Source organism: Heterodontus francisci, chromosome 30, assembly GCF_036365525.1.
Source record: "Heterodontus francisci isolate sHetFra1 chromosome 30, sHetFra1.hap1, whole genome shotgun sequence".
NCBI lineage: Eukaryota > Metazoa > Chordata > Chondrichthyes > Heterodontiformes > Heterodontidae > Heterodontus > Heterodontus francisci.
The window spans coordinates 13,159,457-13,187,189 of NC_090400.1; the positions used below are offsets into that span (position 1 = coordinate 13,159,457).

The window sequence follows — 27,733 nt, forward strand, 5'->3', positions numbered from 1 at the left end:
TCCTGAAACAGGATGGGCATCCCCAAACACTGTTTTAAAAGATGTGACATATTCATTTGTGTAGTGCCACTGCTAGTGGTGCTATGCAGATTTACCTTGATTCCCCGAGAGCAGGCAACACTGCGGGCTGGTACCTATGTGGCCTGGGTGGCATTCTTTATTGACAAACACCTCATAGGCTATGCAGGTAGTGACCTGCGGTGCTGCCTGTGCTGTAAAATTGACATAAACCTGTGAAGTGTCGCTAGAAGTGGCGTTAGACAAACGAATTTCTCCCCCAAGGTACCCAATAGCACATCTTGGTGGGACAGTAAATAGGTTTCATAGGATGATACGGGTTATACCTGTAACAGGAGATAATATTTAAAATATATAAAGTGCATATTATATGGGAACTTCAGTTTGGTAGTTTTGAGCTATTTACACATTTATAGATTTACATATATTCAATGCGCCCCTCCCCCCCCCCCACAGCCAAAGGCGGGCGCTTTTTTTGAGATTGTTCATAGTGTGCACATCACACTTGCATCTTCCCTATGGTCACAGTTGTGGACGTCCCAGCCAATGTGTGAGCACCGAACGAGCAAGCTCTCGTTTCCTTTGCATTTTAAGTTGTCGAGGTGGATGATGCCCATGCCCTGCCCAAAATACGCCTCCACCTTGGCAGCCAGGGCTCTGCCACAGCCCAGCTGCTTGCAGACCACCTCAGCGGCCCACAGGTCCCAGGCATCATCGCAAACTGTCCCCCACTGTGCCATCAGGTAGATCTCCACCCGGCCTTCACATCGGTGCCGTCCGTTCACAAGTCGTATTTGTGCTTCTAAAGGAGGATAAAAGAAAGCAAACCAAATGACGACATGACCCAAGACTTTGATATTTGCAGGAGACAATGGCCCAGAATTTTCTGGGAAAATAATGACTCGTTAAAGGCGTTAAAATGTGTGTGTAAGGCCAGAAACTTGGGGCAAGGAAGAGCTGGGGTGTGAATTGTAAACTGCCACAAATTGCCAGGCATTGCATCACAAAAACCAGAGCTCACTCTCGACCTCCCTGTGCATTTCAAGATCATGCTGCATTGATGCAGTAAATACACATTCAGATTTTTGAGTAGAAAAAATAAATCAGGGCACACTCCCAGATGCCCACTCCAGCAAATTTGGGGCCACTGTAATACTTATTAGCACTTAATGATTAATGGCCACTTAAGGGCCCGCGCTCGCCTCCACGGGTATTTTACCCGCGGCAAGCGGGCGTGCTGGAGACATGAAAGGCCGCCCAATGATAGCTGCCGGCCTTTCCGTGCCCTGGTGTGGGGGGGTGGCATGGCAGTCGGGCACAGGGTGCCCCCACTTCCCAACCCACCCACGGGATCCAAGACGCCCCCCAGCCCCCTCCCCCCCCAAACTACCACTCCAGCCTCACCAGGGAAGGACCGATCCCCCTGGTGAGGCATGCCCAACTCACTCACTCTCCATTGCATCGGCTGGGCTGCAGTCTGGTGGCGCTGCTGGGACTAAGAGCTGCCAGCCCGCTGATTGGTCGGCAGCTCACTGAGGCGGGACCTGCTCCCTCAAGTGGGTGGAAGTACCGCATCAGGACAATTAAAGCCTGGGGACCCGTAAAATACGGGACGGGTCCCCAAGCTGGGCGGAAGCTGGTTCACCATCGACTTTCACGTCGGTGGCGAATTCCCGTCCGCCCGAGGTAAAATTCAGCCCCATGTGTTTAATGCTATAAATTTATAAGCCCTTTTCGAAGCTAAGACTGGAGGGCTGTCTTATGCATGGGACTAGAAGAGGACCCATCACCACCTTCTCATGGTAATTAGGGATGGGGCAATAACTACTGGTCTTGCCAGCAACACCCACATCCTTAGAATGATTTTTTTCTTAAATTAAACATTCTTTGTTCGCTCCTTGTCCTGGGGGGTAAAGTGCTGTCTTGTGTTCTACTAATCCACACAGGTTCACTCTCACTAATCAGAGCAGTAGTTGAGATACTACAATTTGCCTCAGTGCCCCTGGAAGGGAAAAACGTCACCAGCATTCCTGCTTCTATTCAATATCCAATGACCCCACTGGAAAGTGAATGTCAAGTAAGGGCAGGGTTAGGTTCCATGACAAAATATCCTGCCAATGCTCACAGTCCATGCTCACACATGGAGAATGGTCATTTGGTTGATGTATTAAAGAGAAACTGCACTTGAGCATGGTTCAGTCAAGTTGAAATTTATCTTAGGCAATAGCACAAAACTGGTGATGGCGGGTCTCAGCTCGTTTTACACTCCATCCGATTTCCTACCCATGAGAAGATTGGGCACCTGGGAGTCAAATGGAAATAATACTTTGAGGGAAAATAAGGTCCCCACTCGTCTCAGGTCAGAGTGTTCGCAGAATATTGAGGCAAAATTGAAAATTGAATCAAAAGGACCTCGGATGGCAAGTAGGCAGTAGGCATTTTGTCTCCTAAATTTTGGGAATGTTGGGAAGACCGAAGCTATTGTCTTCAGTCCCCTCCACAAATTCTGTTCCCAAGCCATTGACTCCATCCCTCTCCCTGTTCACAATCTGAGGCTGAACCAAACGGTTTGAAACCTTGGTGTCCTATTTGACCGGAGATGATTTTCATCGCTCCCCCACTGGTGACCTTGCCTTCAAACTAAGGATCTAAGATCTGCAATTCCCTCCCTAAACCTCTTTGCTTCTCTGCCTCTCTCTCCTCCTTTCTGTCACTTGTTAAAAACTATCTCTTTGAGCAAACATTTGGTCATCTGGCCTAATATCTTCTTATGTGGCTCGGTGGCCAGTTTTGTTTGATAACACCTCTGTGAAGCGCCTTGGGACATTTTACTATGTTAAAGGCGATACATAAATGCAAGTTGTCGTTATTGTTGTTGTAAAATTTAGTCTGCCTGCCATTCCATTTCTCAATATGAGTGAGGCGGTAAGCAGATGAAAATCAGCTGCCATATCTTTAACTGTCAATTGAAGAAAATTAATTTTTATAGATTTGTGACCTGAACCAGAAATGAACTGAATCAATGAAATTTTTTTTATTCAAATATTCTGAAAATGCAACTTGCTGCACAGTATGAAGTATTCCATTCACAGACTGGGATGAATTGACTCGCTTTCAGTGAATGGAACTGGGTAAATTCAGATTTAAGAAAGCCAAAACCCAAAATGTATGTTTAACAAAAGCACTGAGGGTGAATGAGGCAGTTGAATTCATGCTGGAACTTGGCAAACAACATCTTGCCAAATAAAATGTACAATAACTTCCTCAGCAAACCACAGGGACTCAGAATCATATACAGCAAATCTGTGGAAGCATTTCACTAGCAGAGTACAGGAATTTGGGTACAGAATTAAATTGCCAAGATAAATAGATATACCTAGTAAATTACCAAAAAATGGACCAAACGAGACGTCGGGGAGAATACATATGCTTTCCATTAAGTTGGCGCATAAATTGCACCTTCACAATTGCTTTTATGGCTTGTGAATAAATAGCAGTGGCTTAAATACCAAAAGAAATTTTGTTAACATGTATAATATGCTTATAAAGAAAAGGGCCACTGTGCATATGGGGATGTTTAGTTTGTGATGTGAATTTTTTGTAATTGTGCAGCCAGTCCCAAGGCATGCACAACACACGTACCCGCACACACCCCACACACTCACAGGCACATGATCGAAAAGTCAAGAGATTCCCAGTTTGAAGATGGAGGCAGAGTCAACGCACCATCAATTGAAGCACACAGCTGAAGGATGATAGTGGAGGTCGGGGGCGAGATATGACAGCGATAGTGTCGCAGAAATAAGCAGTTTGGCAGTGAAAGTCGGCCCATTGCTGTGTATTCATCACTTAATTCAAGACTAGTGGCCAAATAAAATGATCAGCCCACATTCCCATGGTTACCGTAGTCCACTGCACACTGCAAAAACTTCTGAAATAGTTCAATGATGACTGAATATTTGTTCACTCAGGCCATAGAGCGCTTACCTTCTGCAACCCTCATCACTTGTGATGTTCTTGTAGTGGTTACTACTGGTGCTTGTTTACCAGACCCTGTTGCCTCAGGAGCTTTATACTCTGAAACAACAGTGAGAGAGAGAGATCTCTGTTAGAAACAGGTGAACTGTTTGGTAATTATGGCTATCTTAATCCCTTTCCACACAGATTTGTTTATTCATGGAAAATATTGAAACATGGCCAAATCCTTGGGTTTTCAAAGTGCTTTTTAAAAGGAAGCCCTGGGGCAACAGAACATACACAGCAGATGGTATCCTTTAAAACAAAATCCTGTATCATTTCTATTCAGATGACTTGGTCTAACAGTGTTACAATTTGCATTGGAGGGGGAGGAGGGGGAGGGGGGAGGGGGGAGGGGAAGAGTGGGAGAGGGGGCGGGGACGGGGGAGAGGAGAGGGGAGGGGGGAGGGGGAGAGTGGAGGGGGGAGGGGAGGGGAGGGAAGAGAAGGGAGGAGGGGGGAGGGGAAGAGGAGGAGGAGAGAAGAGAGGTGGGGAGGAGAGAGAGAGATGAAGAGAGGAGAAGAGGGGAGGGGAGGGGAGGATGAAACTGGAAGGGAAGGGAAAGGAGAAAAGGAGTGGTGCTGGGTGATGGTGAGCCCCCAGAATGGCTCCCTCCAATTTCCTTCCTCATGTATTGTTGTAATTGTGGGGAGCTGGCATTACACCCAGACTAAAATCTGCCCATGGTTCCTGAACTGGTGTGGCTGACCTGTGCTATTTGCCACTAGAAAGAAAAAAGCTATGATCAGTGACCTGAGTGTGCAAATCAGGCCTCTTGGAATTAATTTAACAACTTAAAAAAAAAATATTCATGGGTTATAAGCATCCCTGGCAAGGCCAGCATTTGTTGCCATCCCTAATTGCCCTTAAATAGATGGGCAATTAGGGATGGGTAACAAATGCTGGCCTTGCCAGCGAAGCTCACATCCCATGAAAGGATTAAAGAAAGGAGGTACTTCATAAGGGATGATGGTGATAAAAATCATTTTTACAAGTTAAATCTCACTCGATCCAATGTAATTCTGTCCCTTTATGAAGATGTCTATAATTTGTAGTCCTTGACTTTAAATCCCTCCATGTCCTTGTCCTTTTCTATCGCTGACCCTCCAGCCTTGTTTCCCACCCTAAATGCTCTGTTCCTCTGATTCCAGCCTTCCATGCATTGCTCCCTCTCTTCACCCCATCCTTCATGGGAAAGCCTTCAATTGCATCATTCCCAGTCCCTGCAACTCACTCCTTACATCTCTTTCCCTCTCTGCCTCTCTTTCTAGCTTTAAAAATCTTTTCAGTCAAGTTTTCTGTCTCATTTCCTAATTCATCACTTCCACATTCAGAGTTCATTCCCAACCACCATTTATAAAACACATTGGGTATTTTCGATGTTAAAGGTGCTCTGCCGTTTTGGCTCAGTTGTAACACTCTCTGAGCTAAAAGGTTGTGGTTCAAGCCCAGTCCAGAGACCTGAGCACATAATATTGTTTGATACTTCAGTGCAGTATTGAGGGAGTGCAGCACTGTCGAAGATACCATCTTTTGAATGAGACATTAATCTGAGGCCCCGTCTGCCTTCTCAGATGGATGTAAAAGATCTCATAGCACCTTTTTTGAAGAAAAGCAAGGACTTGTCCTGGTCAACATGTATCCCTCAACCAACACCGCCAGAACAGAAGCTCATTATCTCATTGCTGCTTGTAGGACTTTCCTGAGTGCAAACTGTATCCCACATGTGCCTACGTAACAACGGCAACAACACTTCAAAATTGGTCTTGAAGCACCTCTGGACATCCTGGCAATGTGAAAAGTGCTATGAAAATGCAAGTTATTTCTTTTTTGTATAAAATTAAGTTGCTTTTGATGTTGGCCTTACCTACACAAATAGCACCTGCATCCTCATGGTGTCTACAGTTGTGTTTTCCCCATCCAAGATTAAAGCAGTCTGACAGGGAGGACTCTGTACCTTCACAATTCACATTGTCCAGCAATATTGGGCCATGGCCATACCCAAAGTAGCTTAGCTCAGTAGCAGTAATGGCGCCACCACATCCCAATTGCCTGCAAACCACCGCCACATTTTTAATATTCCACTCATCATCGCACACAGTTCCCCAATTATTGCCATAAAAAATTTCCACTCTGCCTTGACAGCTGTTATTACCATTCACCAGACGGATAGATCTGCCTGGAAAATAACAGTATGATTATCACATTTTCAGTCTTAACTAATGTAGCATGTGCTGCTTTTAAATTACTCAAATAGATAATTGCAATCTTACGCCACTGGACTTCTAACCAGGAGACGGGGAGAGAATCTCAATACCAACTGATCTCCACATATACCCTTAAAACAACATGGGTCGGAAACTGGTTTACATTCTTCTCGTTTTCCGGGCTAAGAGCAAACCAATTCAGCAGTGAGGCAGATTAGGTGCAGATGTTGGTGCCACTGCTAAATTCATAAGGATAATTTTTTGGCTTCTCTAAAGGGGCATTAGGTTTCCTGAGGGCCCTATGGCCTGTTGAAAGACCCCTGGAGAAATTACTTCCTGCTCAGGATTTTTTAGCAGGTCACCAACCAAAAGTAAGTTTTTATTACATTTTTTTTCATGGATCCAGGAGGATTAGAAGTGCTGCCCCTAGTTCTACAGTACTGACGGTCAGTAGCCTCATTGCCAGATCATCCAACACCTCATCCAAGACTTACCCAAAGCCTGTTTCCGGCAGCATGAAATGTATTTTTCTTGTGGGGTGACCTGTAAAGATGTGTTAGGTGACGGTAGCTCACCCTAATGCTGACAAAGTCTGAGGCCCAATTTTGGGCCTTGCTTTCTCAGCATGGGCTAGCTTGTTCAGTATTGAGTCTCGGCCAGGAAATGACCCTCAGATTGTTTTTCTTATCGCTCAAGAACAGTCCCTGACCAATTAACCAAAATGTGTAACGGCCTCGCTCATCCTGCCTTCTCTGGATGGCATGTGACATGGATGGGGGCAGCAGACACTTGTACAAATGTGGCCATGTTGAGAGTGGATGAATATTCCAGAGCTTTGCTCGATTACTCTCTGGGTTTAGGAAATATTTATGCTTAGCTTTCTCCCAGAGTATAAAATAGATGGAGCAGAATCCATTATAGAGTAGATTGTACATGGTCTACAGAAGAAGCAGGAAGGCCATTTACTGGCTTCATATAGTCTTGTACATTCACAATAATATCTTGGATTTGACGCACAATTTCAACATTGTGGCTGATATAAAAACAATTCTAAACCTTAATTTAATGAAAATTCATTAACTTTACCGGTCTGGGGGGTTGTAGGTTTTGCGGTTGTAATCCTTTCAGAAATTTGATCTGTAACATCTGTAACTAAATATAAAGAGCAATTATTAATTATGCTCCATGATCAATTTGCTGGACCAACAATGTACTTAAAGAAAAAGAGTCTTGAATTCCCCTCTGACTCTTGCTGAAGTACAGATCCACAGGCACTGACTGCCCATCCAATACCCTGTCTGGATGGTAATCTTCCATTGTGACAGTAAGTTCAACCCCCAAAAACAAGTGGGTTTGGGTCAAATGGGCAGTTAAAATGTTTAAAAATTCAAACATGAACCCAAGCCAACTCGGTAGGAAGGTGGGGAGAGACCAATCCACAGTTAGGAGGACGATCAGTCATTGAAACTGTTTAAGGAGTCTACATGATTCCATTTTAATAAGGTCGCTACAGGAATCCTGACAGGTAATAGGAGGCAAAAAGGCCTGGATACTTAAAGTAAGTGCCTTTACAGAACTGCTTGTGGGGTGGGGGCTGGAGTATTTCCTACCAAATAGTTAAACTTGTCAACAATCCCCTTCTGCAATCTGTCCGATCTGCCACCTCCATGATCTGCTCCTGATCCTTCTGCAATCACCAACCCCCAATCCCCTTCTGATCCCAACCTCCGATCACTGACCCCTTTCCCCATGGTGTCTCTGCTCCTCCCAACTTCACATTGTCTCAGCTCCCTCTTCATCTCAACCCCTACCGCAATCTCTTCCCCCATCCTAGCAGCATAAATCCTATTTGTAGCTTTTCCTACCAGACAGGCAGTCAGTCAATCAGGCTGGCTGTTGGTTTGGGGTGGCGGGGGGGGGGGGGGGGGGGAACGGGGGCGGTGGGGGGGGGAAATACCTGGCAAACACGCTCTCCAGTTAAACTCCAGAGTGTTCTGGGAAACCTGCACTTCCAGGTTTCCCAACCATAACTCCTGACCCCGCTCAGAGTTCATGCTTCTGTAAATATCAGGGCCTGAGTGTTCGACGTCAGTTCAATCTCAGAGGCCTCACAGCTGCCTCCAGTCCAGTCCTCATACATCATCCACAAGCACACACTTCCCAGCTGGGGTCACTGGACAGCAATCAAACGCAGGAATCTGGTCTGATTTTTATTTCTCCTCCCTAGCTCAAGAGTAATGAGGTCTATTGCTGGGCTCCTAGAGCAGCTGCCAGACCAGAAATCAAACCTAACTCAGTGCCTTGACACGCTAGGCCATCGGGGAAGATTGTCAAGATAGTTCCAAATTCTGCTCCACACATGCCAGCCTTAAAAACTGGCCAATGCCGTGAGAAAAATGATACTTCACTAAAACAGCTCACTGTATAAAATCATAGAATGATACTGCACAGAAGGAAGTCATTCGCCCCACCATACCAGTACTAGCTCTTTGAAAGAGTTATCTAATTAGTCCCATTCCCCTGCTCTTTCCCCACAGCCTTGCGATTGTAAGTATTTCGTCAATTCCCTTTTGGAAGTGCTTTTTCAATCTGCTTCCACCACCTTTTCAGACAGCGCATTCCAAAACAGTCTGGAATACAGACCTTCTGACAAATACAGACAATAAGAGTGATTTTCCACCTTCACCCCTTGAGTGGTAAACTGGTGGAGAGTATCACATGGCTGTTATAGAAAATTCCATTGTTTTCAATTGGAACTCAGTATCTGCTCTGGGTAAGTTTATATAAACACTTCTTACTGTGCAGGGTACTTGGAGTAGATTCTGCGCCTGTGTAGTCTGCAGCAAATGCAATAGATGAAACATCTGGAGCTGCTGTGGGAGTCCAAGAATCTTGAAGAAGATAAAGAAGAAAACTTAGATAAAGTGTGAAATGCTGAGTCTGAGAACAATGAGAGTTGTTACAATATCTTCCAACTTGACAATTGACAGCAATGTATAGTGTAACTGCTCAGAACTACACCAGCAGCTTGCATTTATGTAGCCTTTAACATAAAAAGGCATGCCAAGACACTTTGCAACATGGAAAAAGTTAAAGGAGCAAGTTTAGAACAATGGAGGGAGATATTAGGTGGGTAACTAGCAGCTTAGGTGAAAAGTTGAGTTTTGAGAGGAGGAGAGAGAATCGGAGACGTACGGTGGTTTATGAAAGGAATTCCAAAGATGGTCAGAGACCGAAGGATGTGGGATGGGATAACAGGCCAGACAAGGTTACAGAGAGAGGGTGGGGGAGGAAGATAGCAGAGAGACTTGAAGGTGAGCATGATGATTTTAAATTTAATAAATTGAGGATAGGGATCCAATTCAGGTTAGTGAGGAGGGGCTGCTGAATGAGCAGGAGTTGATGCAGGACAGCATATGGATGGCTGCATTTTGGACAAGAAACAGTTTTGGGGGCAATGGAGGAGACCAGCAAAGATGTTGGAGAAGTTAAGTTGAAAAGTGACAGAAACATGGATGAGGGATTCGGTGGCAGAGGATCTTAGATAGGGCAGAGGCTGATAACGCCATAGAGGTGAAAATACGACTTGATGATAAATAGGTTGTGGGATGGATGCTCAACTAAGATTTTTTTATTCGTTCGTGGGATATGCGCATCGTTGACAAGGCCAGCATTTATTGCCCATCCTAATTACCCTTGAGAAAGTGGTGGTGAGCTGTTTTCTTGAACCGCTGCAGTCCATGTGGGGTAGGTATACCCACAGTGCTGTTAGGAAGGGAGTTCCAGGATTTTGTCCCAGGGACAGTGAAGGAACGATGATATAATTCCAAGTCAGGATGGTGTGAGGCTTGGAAAGGAACTTGCAGGTGGTGGCGTTCCCAAGCATTTGCTGCCCTGGAACTTCTGAGTGATAGAGGTCGCTGGTTTGGAAGGTGCTGTCGATGGACCCTTGATGCATTGCTGCAGTGCATCTTGTAGATGGTACACACTGCTGCCACTGTGTGTCGGTGCTGGAGGGAGTGAATGTTTGTAGATGGGATGCCAATCAAGCGGGCTGCTTTGTCCCGGTGTCGAGCTTCTTGAGTGTTGTTGGAGCTGCACCCATCCAGGCAAGTGGAGAGTATTCCATCACACTCCTGACTTGTGCCTTGTAAATGGTGGACAGGCTTTGGGGAGTCAGGAGATGAGTTACTCGCCGCAGGATTCCTAGCCTCTGACCTGCTCTTATAACCATAGTATTTATATGGCTACTCCAGTTCAGTTTCTGGTCAACGGTAACCCCCAGGATGTTGATAGTGGGGGATTCAGTGATCGTAATGCCATTGAATGTCAAGGGGAGATGGTTAGATTCTCCCTTGATTGAGATGGTCATTGCCTGGCACTTGTGTGGCGTGAATGTTACTTGCCACTTATCAGCCCAAGCCTGGATATTGTCCACGTTATGTTGCATTTCTACATGGACAGCTTCGAATGGTGCTGAACATTGTGCAATCATCACTGAACATTCTCACTTTTGACCTTATGATTGAAGGAAGGTCAATATAGTCAATATAATGTCAAGGTTCCACATGGTCTGGTTCAGTCTAATGGCTGGAGATGAGAAAGGACTCAATAGCAGAGCACTGAACTTTCTGGCAGGGACCTAAATAAATCAATTTGGTCTTCCCAATGTTCAGCTTCAGGAAGTTGTGACTCGTCCATGACTTAATGTTGGACAGGCAATGTTACAGCATAGACATGGTTGGGGGCCAAAGAGCTGGCAGAGAGAAAGCTTGCTGTCATCAACATACATATGGAATCCGTTCCCATGAAGGGACAGAGATTTCGGTTATATATTGTACAATTAGCTTTGACGGATTCCATTGTAGTAATCCTATTTTCCCTAACTTTTAAACATAATTTAACTTCTTGGCACTCATGGCATTTGTAACTTTGTGAAGTGTGTTCAGTGCTGATACCAAAAGGAGGTTTGTGATAGAACAGACCATTAGGGTGCTTAAACAATGCTTCTGCTGCCTGGACTGCTCTGATAAACCCTGCAGTACTCAGCAGAGCACTTATCAAGATTCGTGGTGGTCTGCTGCATGCTGCTCAGCCATGGCATTATGAGAGCACCTGAGGGCCCATCATGAGTCCTTCCCACCAGACATGCAGTGAGCAGCTGAGGAGCAAGGAAAGGAGGAGGCAAACAACACAGCCTTTTTCCATCCAGGCTGTCCTGACCAACTCATGTGACTGCAGCACCAGTGAACTTAACCCCAATTCCCCATTCACCAGCCACACACCATACCTTCCCTCTGTCACTGACCATCACAGTTTCCACTTGGTCACAATGTTAAAATAAATACCACCACAAAATAAACATTCCAACCTAACTTTATCAATCAAACCATGCCATATCACACTCAAACAGCAACGTATCACCATTGTACATTCCCTAAGTGCCTGTCTTCCCTGTGTCTTTGCCTGTCCTGGTGCTCCTACGCACTACTAGCCCACCGGCTGCAGCATGGCTGGTAGAAAGCTGCTGACTTTCAGTGGGGGATACTGCAGATATATTCATGTGTCTGGGGAAGCAGTTATAGTTCGATGTCAAGGTTAACAATCCATTCAATGGCTTCAGCTGATGCAGTGTGAATGGTTGTGATGTCACCAGGAATGGATCTCTCAGGGCAAGAGTTCAGTATGTGGATGATGCTCTGATTTGGATGGCCACAGTCACAATTTAAGGTGATCCTATTTTCCGCTTGTGGAGCAAGTGGCCACATCTTCCCTGGTCTGTCCTCAAGCGGTTGAGGTTTGTCCCCAGATTTTCCAGGGGAGGTTGAAACCTGGGACTTCACCATTCGGGTTAGTTACCAGGTTGCTGTTGGTGATCGGGCGGCACAGTGGTTAGCACCGCAGTCTCACAGCTCCAGCGACCCGGGTTCAATTCTGGGTACTGTCTGTGCGGAGTTTGCAAGTTCTCCCTGTGACCACGTGGGTTTTCACCGGGTGCTCCGGTTTCCTCCCACAGCCAAAGACTTGCAGGTTGCTAGGTAAATTGGCCATTATAAATTGCCCCGAGTATAGGTAGGTGGTAGGGGAATATAGGGAAGGTGGGGATGTGGTAGGAATATGGGATTAGTGTAGGATTAGTATAAATGGGTGGTTGATGGTTGGCACAGACTCGGTGGGCCGAAGGGCCTGTTTCAGTGCTGTATCTCTAAATAAATAAATATTTGCAGTCAACCAGGAGGTGCACCATCGAGAGGTGGGGCTGTCATTGGTTTGGATGATATGGAACGTGTTCTAGTCGGGGCTATGAGATTTCAGGTGAGTGAGTGGGTTTTTTTGAAGTCCTGTGTCAATGGGAGTGCTTTGTTAGCCATCAGCCAGTGGCGTTCTTTGTGAAGAATGTTTTCCCTGCTGACATTAGGGGGTTCAATGTTTGCTAGCACAGGGAGCTACTCGAGCTATGTTGGTCTCAATGTTCCAGAAATAATCCTCATTATTTCCCAGAGATGGATAACTACTGTGTTTGTGTAGTGGTTCCTGAGCCAGGTTGAGCAGCAGTACTTTGCTGTTGGGTAGACCAGGGCGAGTGAAGCAGTGTGTAGTTGGCCCTGCTACCCCAGGTGGTACACGCCAGTTTCCTTAAGAGAGTCACTTTCGTCTTGATCTTGGCTCCGATAACTTGGAGGTGTTGCCGGTAAGTCGATGTACAGTCAAGCATGATGCCAGGGTATTTTGGTGTTGGGTTGTGAGTGAATGGATGGCCGCAGAACTGGAGGTGAAGTTCTTCCCTGGCCTTCGAGTTGTTCTGGTGGAAGGCTGAAATGACAGTCTTGGTGGCATTCGGTCGGAGTCTTCATTTCTGGAAGTGATACCCGTTGTTGGTTATGGTTATGCGTGGGTGCCTAATTTGATCTCCAAAGTGCGCACAGAACTGTCGGTTGCTGATCATGGAATTGATTCGTTGTAGGGTTTTCACGCAGCAGATGATTTTGGCGAGTTTCAGAAGCATGCTTGTACGCCACACTATGTCATAGGCACAGGATAAGACAACAAAGGTGATTCCCGTCTTCAGGCCTTTCTGAAAACCTGCTCAGAGCAGTTGCGGCCTGTGTGAAAATCTGCCTGTTGGGGAGGGGTATCGCTGCTTCCAGTGTGGGAGTTGGTCTGTTCAGCAGGTGGTGTTCCAGGACCTTATATATTATTGAGAGCAGGGCAATGGGGCAGTATCTGTGTGGGTTGTCGAGTGGTTTCCCTGGCTTGGCTGCAATGACTGCTATCTTAGATTGGGGCCAGATGTTTGGGATGGTGCCTGGATGTTCGTAAACAGTTTTGCTCGCCAATTCCTCCTCTGTGATCCGATGTTCATCAGGAATTCTGAGTAAATCCCATCGACTCCTGCTGCTTTGCCTGGTTTGGTAGCCAACAGGGTACTTCCTCTTGTGTGTAAGGGCTTGAGAAGTTTGTCTGCCCTGAAACAGATACTGTTATCAGGGTTGCTTTTACCATCTGCTTATCTTTCCTACTGACCAGTATCTTTGAGTTTATTCGGAGCTGTGAAGCAACGGCATCAACGTCAACTCTGGGTCACTGGTGTGGTCGCTGCTCCGCTGCTCCCAGCTGGCACAGGACTTCCCATGCCTTTCATCTTGAATGTGTGAAATCAATGTTCCCCACTGTTTCCCGCCATCCTATGAGGTGTCCTTCATCAAGACTGCACATGAACTTGTAGGATGCCCTCAATCTGGTCTGGCCTTAAAAAGGCACCACTTTGGACTACACCATCTCACGTGGCCAGCAGCAGTGAAGGCAGTGGCAGGAGTGGCAGTGGTGGGAGGACAAATGCTGTCATCCTGACAGAGGACAGCTGGTTCGTGCTCCATTGAGTCACTGCCACTCCTCAGGGCAGCGCCTCAGCAATCCTAGTAATCTGTTGGAGGACAGATTGCTCGACTGCTGTGATACCCTGCAAGCCCCTTTGAACACTGGTATTCATGGCTATGGTGACAGCAGTCTGAGCTTGCATGGCAACAAGCTGAGCTTCTGTGACTTCAGACTGAGCTTCCACTGCAGTAGTCAGCCTTCTGGTAGAAGCTGTTTGCACTGCAGTGGAAGCTGAGACATCAGCCATCAGATGTTGCATCATGGTTGGGTCCATGATGGACACCAGTTCGAAGCTAGAAAGGATGTTCCCCAAGCTCGGTGCAAAGCCCGATGCCAAGTTCATGCCAGACTCCTCCATGCACATTGGCATTGACCATAAGCTGCTGGTGGGTCTGCCAATGCACCAAGCATTTCTTTGTGCATACCCATCAGCTTCTTCTATAGGATGCCCAAAGTGCTCATCTGAGTCCTTAGCAGCAGAACTCGTGTGCAACATTGTCCTCTGGTGACCAAGAATCTGCACTACCCTTGCCCCCCCACCCGCCCAGATGTAGGCTACTCATGCCTGGTTTCTCACCATATGCAGGTGCCATCTCTAAGCTATCCTCTAAAGTATGCACAGTGCAGTATTTGAACTGGTGGCTGTGAATGTGAGATCAAGTGGTTGGTGTTCTTTCTTCATCAGTGTCTTCCTGTTCTTCCACTTCTTTTTCTTCCACCACTGCCTGGCCAGGTTGCAGTTCTTGGGTATCTGAAAGAAGAAAAGCACAGGGTTAGGGTTGCAGTGAGGGGAGTTGGGTAGTAAAAGATGCAGGATTACACCATCCGCAGCTTGTAAATAAGGAGAGGTTATGGGATGAGGGGCTAGTGAGATATGAGAAGGAGGATTAGTTAAAAGCATACCATCATCTCCAATGGTTTCAGCCTCATCGCTGGCCGTGGCCTAGATCATTGCCACTCCAATGTTGGCGAGCACCGTCTCCTCCACAGGTGGGGTGGGGTGGAGGTAGGCGGGGTTGGGTTAAGACATGCAGCTGTGCCTGTGCCCCAGTTATCTCCTGCTGCCTCTGGCTATGCACTACCTTGTCCTGCAAGAGAGTGGGATAGGTGTGAATGAGTATGGTGCAATGTGTTTCGATGATGTGGCTGTCATGGTTGAATAACTGGCAAGCTGTGAGATGTGGATGTGAGGCTTGCAGCAACGTGAACTGTGTGAGGGTGAGGTGAAGCTTTGAATGTTAGTTATGAATCATGATTGAGATGGCTGGTAGGTGATTGATGGGGGAATGGTGAATTGAGCAGTGTCTGAGGCTGGTGGTGCACTGGATGGGTTATGGCATTTGAAGATACATTCACTAACCATGACCACTCATGTGAACTTCTTGGGGCATTCAGATCCTTGGGGTTAAACTCCTGACATTGAACACCATGACTATCTTTTCCCACTACCTTCTCAGAGTTTGTTTGGAGGGCCTCCTGGTCCCCTGAGGATAAATCACTTCTCCTCCCCTCCACCTCCTGCACGAAGACCTCCAGTGCACCATGAGATAATCTTGGAGCATGCCCTCTGCCATGTTGTGCCATTCTCGTGCCTTTCCCCACATCAAAATTACTTTTAGAATGACTTCCAGCACCTTACCCAGCCACAGTGCACCTCTGCTTTCAGAGGTGCACACTGGCTTCAAGTAGTGCAGGCCTGCTTGACCTCATTACAGCCTCTCATGATTTTGCAACCCATGCTCAGGCATACAGCCATTCAACTGTGAGCTTAGTGTTGGCTGCTCACTGCAATTATTTAAATTAGCAGGCAGCACAAAGCTTGCATACTCCCTGCATCGGAAGCAATGGGCGTGGGGTAATCCCGCATCAGGAGACCCGTGCTCATTTTCAGAAACACAGAGCTTGAAACAATCAAATCTTACCATACAATGTACTTAGTCCTTAGTATTTGATATTGTATTTAGTAATAGTCAGCATGCTTAGTATTTAGGTGAGATATTACACAGCAACACATCAAGGGAGAAAAGAAACAATTTAATTTTTACTGTAGGGGGAGAGGAGGGAAGATAGATTGAATTGCTGTTTGTTATAAAAGTTAGTAAGATCCAGATGGTTTTGGTGAAAGTGTTACCTGCACAGATGACCCCTGCATCTTCATGGTGCCCACAGTTGTGCACACCCCATCCCAAACTGTGACAGATCAACAATGATGGCTCACTCCCGTCACAGTTGACATTGTCCAATAGAATCAGCCCTTTGCCATATCCGAAATATGAATTGGTGGTGGAGGATATTGCTGTGCCACAGCCAATCTGCTGACACACAACTTTGGCATCATTCATGCCCCAATCATCATCACAGATTGTTCCCCACTGTCCTCTGTACTTAATCTCCACTCTGCCTTGACAGGAGTTGTAGCCATTAACCAACCGAATATTGCCCTCTCCTGAAAGGAGAAGAAATCGTTAATTTCTTAAAGGAGAAGATCATTTACATTTGCCAATTAAAGACTTCATCAGCTTCCTCACACATCTTCTGCAGGTCGGTTTGACTGTTTTCTGTTTCATTGAGAATAGCATATGGAGTACATCATAACTAGAACACCCTGTGGCAAGGGAAATGGTCCTGATCTGCTGTATGAGGATTTTCCCACCCCGGGTTGTGCCCTTCCACCCTGCATTGGTTGGCTCTCACAGGAAAGTGGTGCCTTGGTACTGCTGGTGAGCATATTTTGTGAGTAAGCTTGAACAATGAATGGTAGTACGCCTATCTACCTATAAAAGACATGACAGCTGCTCAAACCTACCATTCAAACACCACATGCTATCCAGCAGGAGTTATTCAGTAGTGATCAAGAATGGGAATCTTGCATTTTGATCCTCCCTAGCTCAGGAACATGGAGGTTAACTATGGCCCTCTTAACACCTCCGTGCCCAAGTTAAGCTAACTCAACACAAACTAGGTACTGAACCTGGCAGTGAAATTCCTAACTGAGCTATTGTGGGAATTATTACATTTGACTTCCAGAAAACACAACTGCTGGGAATTTGCTCAGAGGTGTAACGGCTCTACTATCAGGAGTGCGACCCGTATGGAGGATTTCCACCATAGTTACAGTGGCAGAGCAGCAGCAGTGTGGGAGCAGCTCCAAGGAGGATCCAGTCCACAACACCTGGTCCAGAAACTCTGGTTTGTCAGCAAACCATGGGAACTGACCATGTTCAAACAGGATAGTTCAATGTATATTAAGGCTGGAAGATAAAAGCACATTAGATTCAAAAACCAGAAAGGGAGCAACATTGCAACAAACTAACAGAAAGGTTCATTTATCCTTCCTTCTTTGTGGAACTCATTTCTCCACTCTCCTATTGACACTAACTCCTGTCTGCTATAGATACCCATATGGCTTTCATTGTGTACGTACTGGATGGTTAAGCACAATCACAAAGATGCTCAGCCCTGTCCTCCCCATCTCCTCCCCTCCCTTCCTCTTCTCCTGAGTGAAAACTTTCATTCACATTCACACCCACTTAACCTGACAATCTTTTCTGGCTGTAGTCAGCAAAAAACCGTGCCTCCTTCTTCACTCCCTTTGCTGGTTAATAGTAACCAGTTAGTCAGCATTGACATCCAGTGAAAGACTTGCTAATCACTGATAATATAGCAGAGTCAATCATTTTGTTTATCATTCATTCTTTTCAAACTCCTTAGCTCACTAAGTTTGGTCAGCCTATTACGAACAGTGATCAGTCAGTAATCTGCCCCATTTCCATAAATAGAGCACAGTTAAAGTGAGGGCCTATGCAGCTAGCAGGATTATTATAGATCAAACTATTGGCATTGTGATCAACACTTCAGATATCTGAACAGATCAGAGACATTTTACAGTACGTCCCACAAACATCTCTAGGATTAACGCTGTCTTCTCTACTCTCTACAACCTCACAACACAAATAGCCCTTAACCACAGAGGAAGAGGAGGACAACTCACAACCAGGGCTGCAGGAGCTCACAAGTGCTAGCCAAATGAATGCATCAGTGCAGCCAAGAATTACATTTTGCTGTGGGTACTCACGCCTATTGATGTCCAACCTCTTCCAATACTTTCACTTATAAGGGCCGCCAGTCTCTGTCTTCATTTTCATCATGGTAACCTCTTTGCACTGTTATCTTGCACCTAGATCACTGCTCAAGGTAATAAACATAATGCTGACTTTGGAATTGTTGTATATTTCTAAGCGTTACCTTGTTTATATTCCCAGGCAGATACTTGGGTTTTATTTATCGGGTTGATTGGCGTAGAGCTGAAATCTAGAGGCAGAAAAATCAGTCAACACTGCACCATAGATAATCCACTGAAGAGAAGCTTTGACCAGGAGCTGATTGTATCCCCAAGTATTTATCCTGATGCTTCCTGCTTATTATGGGGGACCTAAAATTTGTAATATGGCTCCCTGGCAGTGACTGCGGTGAAGCAGAAGTAGCAATCAGCAACCAGACCCTGCTGGAGTGCCTGGGGTTAGGGTGGGGGTCATTAAATTAAATAGTTATGGTGAGGGAAGTGTTCCTGGCTTCATTGGGCACATCTGTTAACTACCACCTTTTCACAAAGGGCCAGTTTAAATTTTTTCTGCTGCTATCTACAGCGGTGCCACAAGCCCTGACCCTGGTTTGGAAACCTCTCGAGGCTCCCACTTTTGCCTGCTCCTTTGATATTGACGCCATGATGCTTGGGGAAAGGGTGCAGAGTTAACTGGAATGCTGACAGATGATGTCACCCTGCTGGCCATCACTCCTTCCTGAGAACAGGGGCACCAATGGGGGGCAGACAGGCGTCAGCTTGCCCCAGCCCCCCCAGAAAGGCTGCCTGACCTCCAGCCCCTGTGGGTTCTCTTTACCTCAGGTATGCTCTCAAGACCTTTAAGCAAATTTCGAGACATTGGTTAGAACCACTTCAGAATTGCAGGGTCCAGCCTCATGCTGTAACTCAAGGCACAATATCTTGTAAAATAACATTGGTGGCCATTTATAGCCATTTACACTGCTTCCCTGGGATTGGAAACCAGTGTTTCAGAGCCATGGTGTTCATGTTGCACACAGAGTAAAAGGTGATATACGTATCATACAGCAAATACAGTATATAAAAATGCTATGTTATTGGTATGGGAGATTATCATTTACATGACAAACGCAGCTCATCTGTACAGCAGCTAAACCTATCATTAAACTTCAGACAGGATAAATAGGGCTGCCCCCATCACCAGAGTAACTAGTTTAAATGTCATGTTAATGATAAGCTGCCCCACTGTTGAGAGGACATTCAGGGATAATTCTTCTCTCTCCCCTCACCCAGCATATGTCAGGCATTTGTAACCTGTTCAACTTGTACATAGTTGAATTTTCGGCTGCAGTTCGTTTTGTTGGGCTGGGCAGTTGCCAGACAAGAATGCTGCCTCTGAATGGATGCTCGCAGAAAATCAGGGGAGAGGAAGTCAAGCATTGCTATGGACCCAACAGGCTTATACCAGTGCAAATGCCCAGCGGGCTCTGCCTACTGCCAGACACAGCTGCCAGACGGCCTCTAGCAGCACCTCACAACCCTGCTGCACTCGGCAAAGAAAACTTAACTCAGGTTCGCACCCCCAATGCCAGGTTTCCTCAGATGTTCTTCCTTTCAGTTGGACTTTGGGCAAAACCTCCACAAAATGACATTGGATGTTTTATGACATCATTTCCATGTCATTTACCATAAAATCTTATGGCACAGAAGGCAGTTGTTCAGTCCAATCGTATCCGTGCTGGATCTTTGAAGGAGATATTCAATTAATGCCACTCTTCTTTATAGCCCTGCAATTTTTTTTCCTTTTTAAGTATTTATCAAATCCCCTTTTGAAAATTATTATTGGATTTGCTTCCATTGTCCTTTCAGACAGTGAATTCCAGACCATAACAACTCACTGCATAAATAAAGTTCTTTTCATTACCCCTCTGGTTCTTTTTCCCATTATCTTAAATATGTGTTGCTGGTTTGCAACCTTGCTGCCAATGGAAACAATTAGTCCTTATTTACTATACAGTGCATTAAATGTTCCTGCCTGACTCTGATGGGTTCTTCTATCCAGCGATACCCCAGGAATTGAGCCCCAAAGGCAAAGGGAGTGGGGTCCTGGCAATGTGCCTCTCTACTTTCCTGGGCCCCTGAATATGGCATACATTTGGGGAGGGGAGATGTGGAGAGGAAAATGGACACTGGAGCAAACCTGGAATTATCCATCAAAAATGAAGCTAAGATTACAACATCAAGGAGGCTAATTTTCTCATTGCTTTGTAAATTTGGCAGAAGCTGTTTACCCATTGGGATTAATCATTTTGACCAGATTGTTGAGGTATTTACCAGTAGAAGCAGTTCTCAGGTCTAGGATTAAAACTAAATTTTGTACCGTTGCATATGACAGCCACGTCCTCATAATGGTTGCAGTTGTGGATGGCCCAGCCCAAGCTTCCACATTCACTCAGCGACGATTCTGTCCCTTTGCAGTCCACATTGTCCAGCAGGATTACCCCTGTCCCTCTGCCAAAGGGCAAGTTTCCTGCCACAGAGAGGGCACGCCCACATCCAAGCTCCTGGCAAACCACGTTGGCATCGACAATGTCCCAGTCATCATCGCACACTGTCCCCCAAGTACTGTTGTAAAAGATTTCCAAAAGCCCTTGGCATGGATTTCTCCCATTCACCAAGCGGACTGCTGGGGTCAGAATACAAAATAATTTATGAAAACTGTTGATTTTCTTTAAAACAAGAGAAACCGGTACTTCTGGAACTTTCTCTGTTTCCCTTCTCCTTTCTGTGCACTCCATTAAAAGAACTGAACAATAAATAGAAAGGAAAAGAAAGACTTGTATTCACATCGCGCCTTTCACGACCTCAGGACGTCCCAAAGCGCTTTGGAAGAGTAGTCACTGTTATAATATAGGAAATGCAGCAGTCAATTTGTGCACAGAAAGATCCCACAAACAGCAATGTGGTGATGACTGGATAACCTGCTTTAGCGATGTTAGTTGTGGGATGAAAACTGGGGAATGCAATAAAATAATCTTATTGGTAAGTAAAGGCAGGGCTAAAATGTGGTGAGTTGAAGAGACTTAGCAGTTGGCAGGAAAAAGACAGAAGCGCAAGGGGAGAGCCAACTGTGTAACAGCCCCGACAACCAATTTTACCTGTGGAAGAGTCTGTCACTCTAGAATTGGCCTTTATAGCCACTCCAGGCGCTGCTCCACACACCACTGACCACCTCCAGGTGCTTACCCATTGTCTCGAGATAAGGAGGCCAAAGAAGAGAAGAAGTGATGGAAAAACCTTAAATTAACAGAAATATTAACCTGTGGAAAGAGAAGCAGAGTTAACGTTTCGGGTCAATGACCCTTCTTCGGAACCTCTGTAAGCCAGACCAGGTAAGGATGGCAGATTTCCTTCCCTAAAGGCCATTAGTGAACCAGATGGGTTTTTACAACAATCGACATGGTTTCATGATCACCATTAGACTGGCTTTTTTTAAATTCCAGATTTATTAATTTAATTTACATTTCACCATCTGCCATAGTGGGATTCGAACCCATGTCCCCAGAGTACTAGCCTGGGCCTCTGGGTTACTAGTCCAATGACATTAACACTATGCCACCACCTTCCCCCATCCCTCAATCAACATTACAAAAACAGGTTATCTGGTCATTATCACAGTGCTGTATGCAAACTGGCTGCCACATTTTCTACAACGCTTCAAAAGTACTCTATTGGCAGTAAAGTGTTTTGAGACATCTTGTGGTCATGAAAAGTGCGATATAAATGCAAGTTTTTCTTTCTTTTATGTTACCAAAGAAAGCTCTGGCATTTGCCATGCTTGCTAGCTACACCTAATGGTTCATACTGAGTTCTACAGAAGTGTCCAACCTGCAGGGTTACTGCAATTTTGCTTTTGGAATTCAAAATCTGACAATAACTCATTGAGCAGAAAATCCAGTGTACAGTATAAAAGGTATTATATTTTCATCTAGTTCAGTGTTACAGTGGTGTACTTCCACCTTGGGGCCTAAAACTAGATCCAGTTAATAGGGAATGAACCAGAGCAGATAAGAGAAGTAAAAATAGGGGAACATCCAGGCAACAGGGATTATAACATGATACAGTTTAGGAGAACAATTAAGGACATAAGCATGTCAAAGACCATGGTAATGAATTGGAGAAAAGCTGATTTTAAGGTGCTGAGAATAGAACTTGGGAAACCAAATTGACAACAATATTAGCAATGATGTACAATAGCAATGAGAAACATTTAAAGTGGTGTTGAACAGAGTCTTGGAAGAATATATTCTGCTAAAAAAAGGAACAAACTAAAAAGTAAGGAGACACCATAGATAAATCAAGTCATAAGGAAAAAAACTGAGGATAAGGAAAGAGGCATACATTAAGAACACGGGTAACGGGACAGCATGAATAGGGAGAATACAAAGAGATTACAAGAGAAGTCAAAAAAAAGGAAGGAAAAGAGGAGCTAGGAAATTAAGTTATCAAGGAACATAAAACAAAATAGTAAAATATTCCACAGGCACATAAATTAGAAAAGGAAAGTTAGATAGGAATGCGGCCATTTAATGGTGGACGAAGTAAAATCACAGACAGCGATAGCGAAATGACAGAAATATTAAAAATCACTCTGCTTCAGTATTTACCAAGGAGACCTATCTGGTTGATAGGACATCAGAAAATGAGATTAGAAATTATATAACCCTATGTAAACAAAAAAGAGGAGAATTATTAAATAAACTATTCAAATTCAAAGAGGATGAAACCCCTGGTGCGGATGGATTGCAGCCTCACGTTTTAGATTAAGTTAGACAATAGATAGCAAAGATGCTATTACACATTTTAAAAATTCGTTAGGAAAAAAGGTAGTGCCAGAGACCTGGTGGATAGCTCATGTTGTAGGTAATTATTTATAGACCAGTCAGTTTAACATCAGTGGTAGAAAAGATAATGGAACCCCTACTAAAGGAGAGAATAGAAAAACATCTAGAAACCAAAAATATAATAATGAATAATCAGTATGTATTTCAAAGGGGAAAGTCTTCCTTGGCCACCCTCACTGAATTCTTTGAAAAGGTAACAGAGGGAGTAGACAAAGGTAATGTAGTAGATGTAATCTATCTAGTTTTCCAGCAGGCCTTTGATAATGTACTACATAATAGACTAATGAATAAAGTCAGAACACATGGAGTCAGTGGGTAAGTAGCAGAATAGATAGCCAGATGGCTGCAAGACAGAAAGCAGAGATTAGGGGTAAAGGGTAGCTATTCAGAATGGCAGAAGGAGGGAAGTGGGATCCCACAAAGGTCAGTGCTGGGACCACTATTGTCCACAATTTATGTTAATGATTTAAACTTTAGCAAGATCACAAAAATCTTAATACTTTAGAAAGCCTGTAGGAGTATAGAAAGTGCAGGGGTGAAGTAAAAAAGGAAATTAGAAAAGCAGAGAGGACAGGAAAGATTATCGGCAGGTAAAATCAAGGAAAACCCAAAGATGTTTTATCAGTACATTAAGAGCAAGAGGATAACTAAGGAAAGAGTAGGGCCTATCAGAAATGTACAAGGGAACTTATGCATGGATGCAGAAGATGTGGGCAGGGTTCTTAATGAGTTTTTTGTCTCTGTCTTCACAAAGGAGAGGGTTGATGTAGACATTGTAGTTAAAGAGTAGGAGTGTGAAATATTAGATACGATAAGCATAATGAGAGAGGAGGGACTGACATCCATGAAAGTGGATAAATCACCAGGGCCAGATGGATTACATCCCAGGTTGTTAAAGGAAGTCAGGGAGGAAATAGCGGATGCGCTGAGGATCATCTTCAAATCCTCACTAGATACAGGAGAGGTACCAGACGACTGGAGGTCTGCGAACGTTGTACCATTGTTTAAAAATGGTGCGAGGATAGGCCAGATAATTATAGGCCGGTCAGTCTTACCTCAGTGGTGGGTAAATTGTTAGAATCAATTCTGAGGGACAGGATAAACTGCCACTTAGAAAGGTATAGATTAATCAGGGATAGTCAGCATGGATTTGTTAAGGGAAGGTCATGTCTTACTAACTTAATTGAGTTTTTTGACGAAGTAAAAGAAGGATTGATGAGGGTAGTGCAGTGGATCTGGTCTACATGGATTTTAGTAAGGCATTTGACAAAGTCCCGCGTGGCAGACTGATCAGTAAATTGAAAGCCCATCGGATACAGGGGAATGTGGCAGCTTGGATCCAGAATTGGCTCAGTGACAGGAAACAAAGGGTAGTAGTCGACGGATGCTTTGCAAATGGAAAGCTGTTTCCAATCGTGTTCCACAGGGCTCAGTTTGGGTCCCTTGCTGTTTGTGGTATATATTAATGATTTGGACTTAAATGTGGGAGGCATGATTGGGAAATTTGCTGATGGCACAAAAATTGGCTGTGTAGTTGATAGTGAAGAGGATAGCCGTAGACTCCAGAATGATATCAATGGTTTTGTTGAGTGGGCAGAAAAGTGGCTAATGGAATTCAATCCAATTCTGTGTGAGGTAATGCATTTGAGGAGGGCAAATAAAACGAGGAAATACACAATAAATGAGAGAATATTGAGAGGGGTAGAAGAAGTGCATGTGCACAGGTCCCTGAAGGTGGCAGGACAGGTAAATAGAGTGGTAAAGAAGGCATATGGAATGCTTTCTTTTATTGGCCCAGCTATAGAATTCAAAAGCAGGGATGTAATGCTGGAACTGTATAAAACGCTGGTTAGGCCAAAGTTGGAGTATTGCGTACAGTTCTGGTCACCACATTACAGAAAGGACATAATTGCTCTGGAGAGAGTACAGAGGAGATTTACAAAAATGTTGCCAGGGCTTGAAAGTTGCAGCTATGAGCAAAGATTGGATAGGCTAGGGTTGTTTTCCTTAGAACAGAGGAGGCTGAGGGGTGACTTAATTGAGGTGTACAAAATTATGAGGGGCCTAGACAGAGTAGACAGGAAGGACATTTTTCCCCTAGCAGAGAGGTCAATTACGAAGGGGCACATATTTAAGGTGATTGGCAGAATGAGTGGAGGGGCTATGAGGAAAAACATTTTCACCCAGAGGGTGGTGGGCATCTGGAAATTGTTGCCGGGTTTGGTGGTGGAGGCAGTAACCCTCAATTCTTTTAAAAGGTACCTGGACATGCACCTGAAGTGCTGTAACCGGCAAGGCTACAGACCGGGTGCTGGAAGGTGGGATTAGATTGGGCGGCTAGTTTTTTCGTTCGGCACGAACATGATGGGCTGAATGGCCTCCTTCTGTGCCGCAATTTGTCTTTGGTTCTATGGTTTGGAATCAAAAACGTAATTTCTAAATCTGCGGCAATGCAAAATTTGGGGGATAGTCTATACTGAGAAGAACTGCAATGATGACAACAAGATGATGTCAATAAAGTTGTGGAATGGGTATATAATTGGCAAATGAATTTCAACATAGATAAGTGTGAGGTATTACATTTTGGTAAGAAAAATAGGAGGTCACATGTGATTGGGAAAATAAGTATCTAAATGCTGTAGGGGAACAAAGCGATCTGGGAGTATGAATACACAAATCACTAAAAGTAGTGACACAGATTAATAAGGAAAAAGCATGGAAAAAGCAAACCAAGCACTCGAGTTTATTTCTAGAAGGATAGAATTTAAAAGTAGAGAGTATACTAAACTTGTGTCAAACCTTGGTGAGACTACACTTGGAGCACTGTATACAATTCCGGTTGCCATGTTAAAAAAAAGGATAGAGAGCACTGAATAGAGTGCAAAAAAGATTTACTAAGATGATACCAGAACTATCAGGTCGCACCTATCAGGAAAGGATGAATCTTGAAAAGAAAAGGTGACCTCATAGATGTCTTTAAAATTATGAAAGGCTTTGATAGAGTAAACACAATGAGTGAATTTCCACTTGTGGGGAAGAGCGAAACTAGAGGCCATCAATATAAGATAGCCATCAAGAAATCCAATAGAGAATTCAGAAGAAACATCTTTACCCGGAGAATGGAGAGAATGTGGCATCCGCTAACATAGGGAATGGTTGAGGTGAATAGTGTAGATGCATTGAAGGGGAAGCTAGAAAACCATATGAGAGAGTGGGGGAATAGAGGGTGTTGCTAATAGAATTAGAAGAGGAAGGGTGGGAGGAGGCTCAATTGGAGCATACACACTGGCATGGACTGGAAGGGCCAAATGGCCTTTCCAGTGCTGTACATTGTATGTAATTCTATGTAATTTACCTGTTTTCAAATCAGAATTCACATTAGGCATTTCAGGTGTAAGTACTGTACTTGCTTTTTAGAGATTCAAGGATATTAGCCTTGATACAAACACAGAGGGTCTAATTAGTGAAAAGAAATGCTGATATTAATCCTACCTTTAGAAGATGGAGCTGATATTGGATCATCTAAAATGATAGTGGAAAACATACCACAAGTTAGTTCTGGGTACACAAGCTCTTAAAAGTTACAGTAAATCCTAGGTTACCTAGTTGATTGAAATACCTATACTAGCATTTCACAACACTCCTATCATAATAGAGATTCCTATATTTAACAGGATTCCTGGCAGGAGTACAAATAGGAGCGAGGAATTCCCAAGATCAGCCAGCCAATGGTATTCCCAGTGCCTGTGAAAATACAAATGAGGTTGCCAATAATCTCAGTTGCTGTTTTGTTGCAGTGGATTGATGCATGTGTGGGGTAGGGATGTAAAGATAAAACTGTTCCAAGGGCTGTATCTTCAGGAAAACATGTTTCGCAAACATGCCTTTTGATGATTGAATTGCATTGAAATCCTGGATCTATCACTGGGTCGAGAGACCATCGTGGTGCAAGTGGCACTTGGTTCTTCAAAGAAATGCAGGTTTGCCAAAAGGGCATTTTTCCCCTTCTATTTTCGGCCAACATTTCAGTACTTCATCCATTATGTGTGAGCCTACACAGTAATATCAGGGTTCCTTGAGATACCCAACAGACACAGCATACCCATGCTGCTATTAATTTTCCTCGAACTTCAACTCAGCCTCCTGCCACAGAAGCAGGAGTGCAAGCGCTGAGCCACAGCTGGCACAAGAATTCTGAAGCAAAAATGCCCAGTATGGGGAAGGGGGTTGTATCTATCCACATCTCTCAGGCTGGAAACTGCTGGCTTCGGTTAGACTCCCGCCTGTCTGTGGCAGTCTGAGATCATAGCAAATTTAATCTCTATGCCTCATTAACATGCCAGCAGTCTCTGCACTCAGTTTAAGTGTGGAAGGGGGTTCTACAAGTGTCTTGCAGTGGAGAAGAGGTTTGGCTGAGCTCACGCAGGAGGGGCCTGAATTTTTCTTGAAGCCCGGCCCCATAAATCAAAGTAAAAGAAGATATGCAGAGGGTTCTCAGCTTCCTGGCCCTCATCACATTGCGCTTCACCTGGTGGGAAACCCGCGCTGGCTTCCCCACTCGGTTTGAAGTTAAAATCGCAGTCGGGACCTGATGATGTCATTGGGCTCTTATTAGCATATGTGAACGAGTACGCCATCAGCTCTGGGTG

At 44.7% G+C, this 27,733-nt stretch overlaps 1 protein-coding gene across 1 annotated transcript; it reads right to left on the reverse strand.

Annotated features, from left to right (window-relative positions):
• Positions 1-503: 503 nt before the first annotated feature.
• LOC137346425 (scavenger receptor cysteine-rich domain-containing group B protein-like) lies at positions 504-27,721 on the reverse strand. Its single transcript, XM_068009878.1, is given in 14 exon segments — positions 504-820; positions 4,006-4,095; positions 5,903-6,214; positions 7,329-7,394; positions 9,041-9,133; positions 12,867-13,055; positions 13,167-13,325; positions 14,202-14,582; positions 14,757-14,871; positions 16,166-16,678; positions 19,868-19,875; positions 20,561-20,986; positions 25,446-25,570; positions 27,507-27,721. Coding segments are annotated over 14 exon segments (3,009 nt in total).
• Positions 27,722-27,733: the final 12 nt, after the last annotated feature.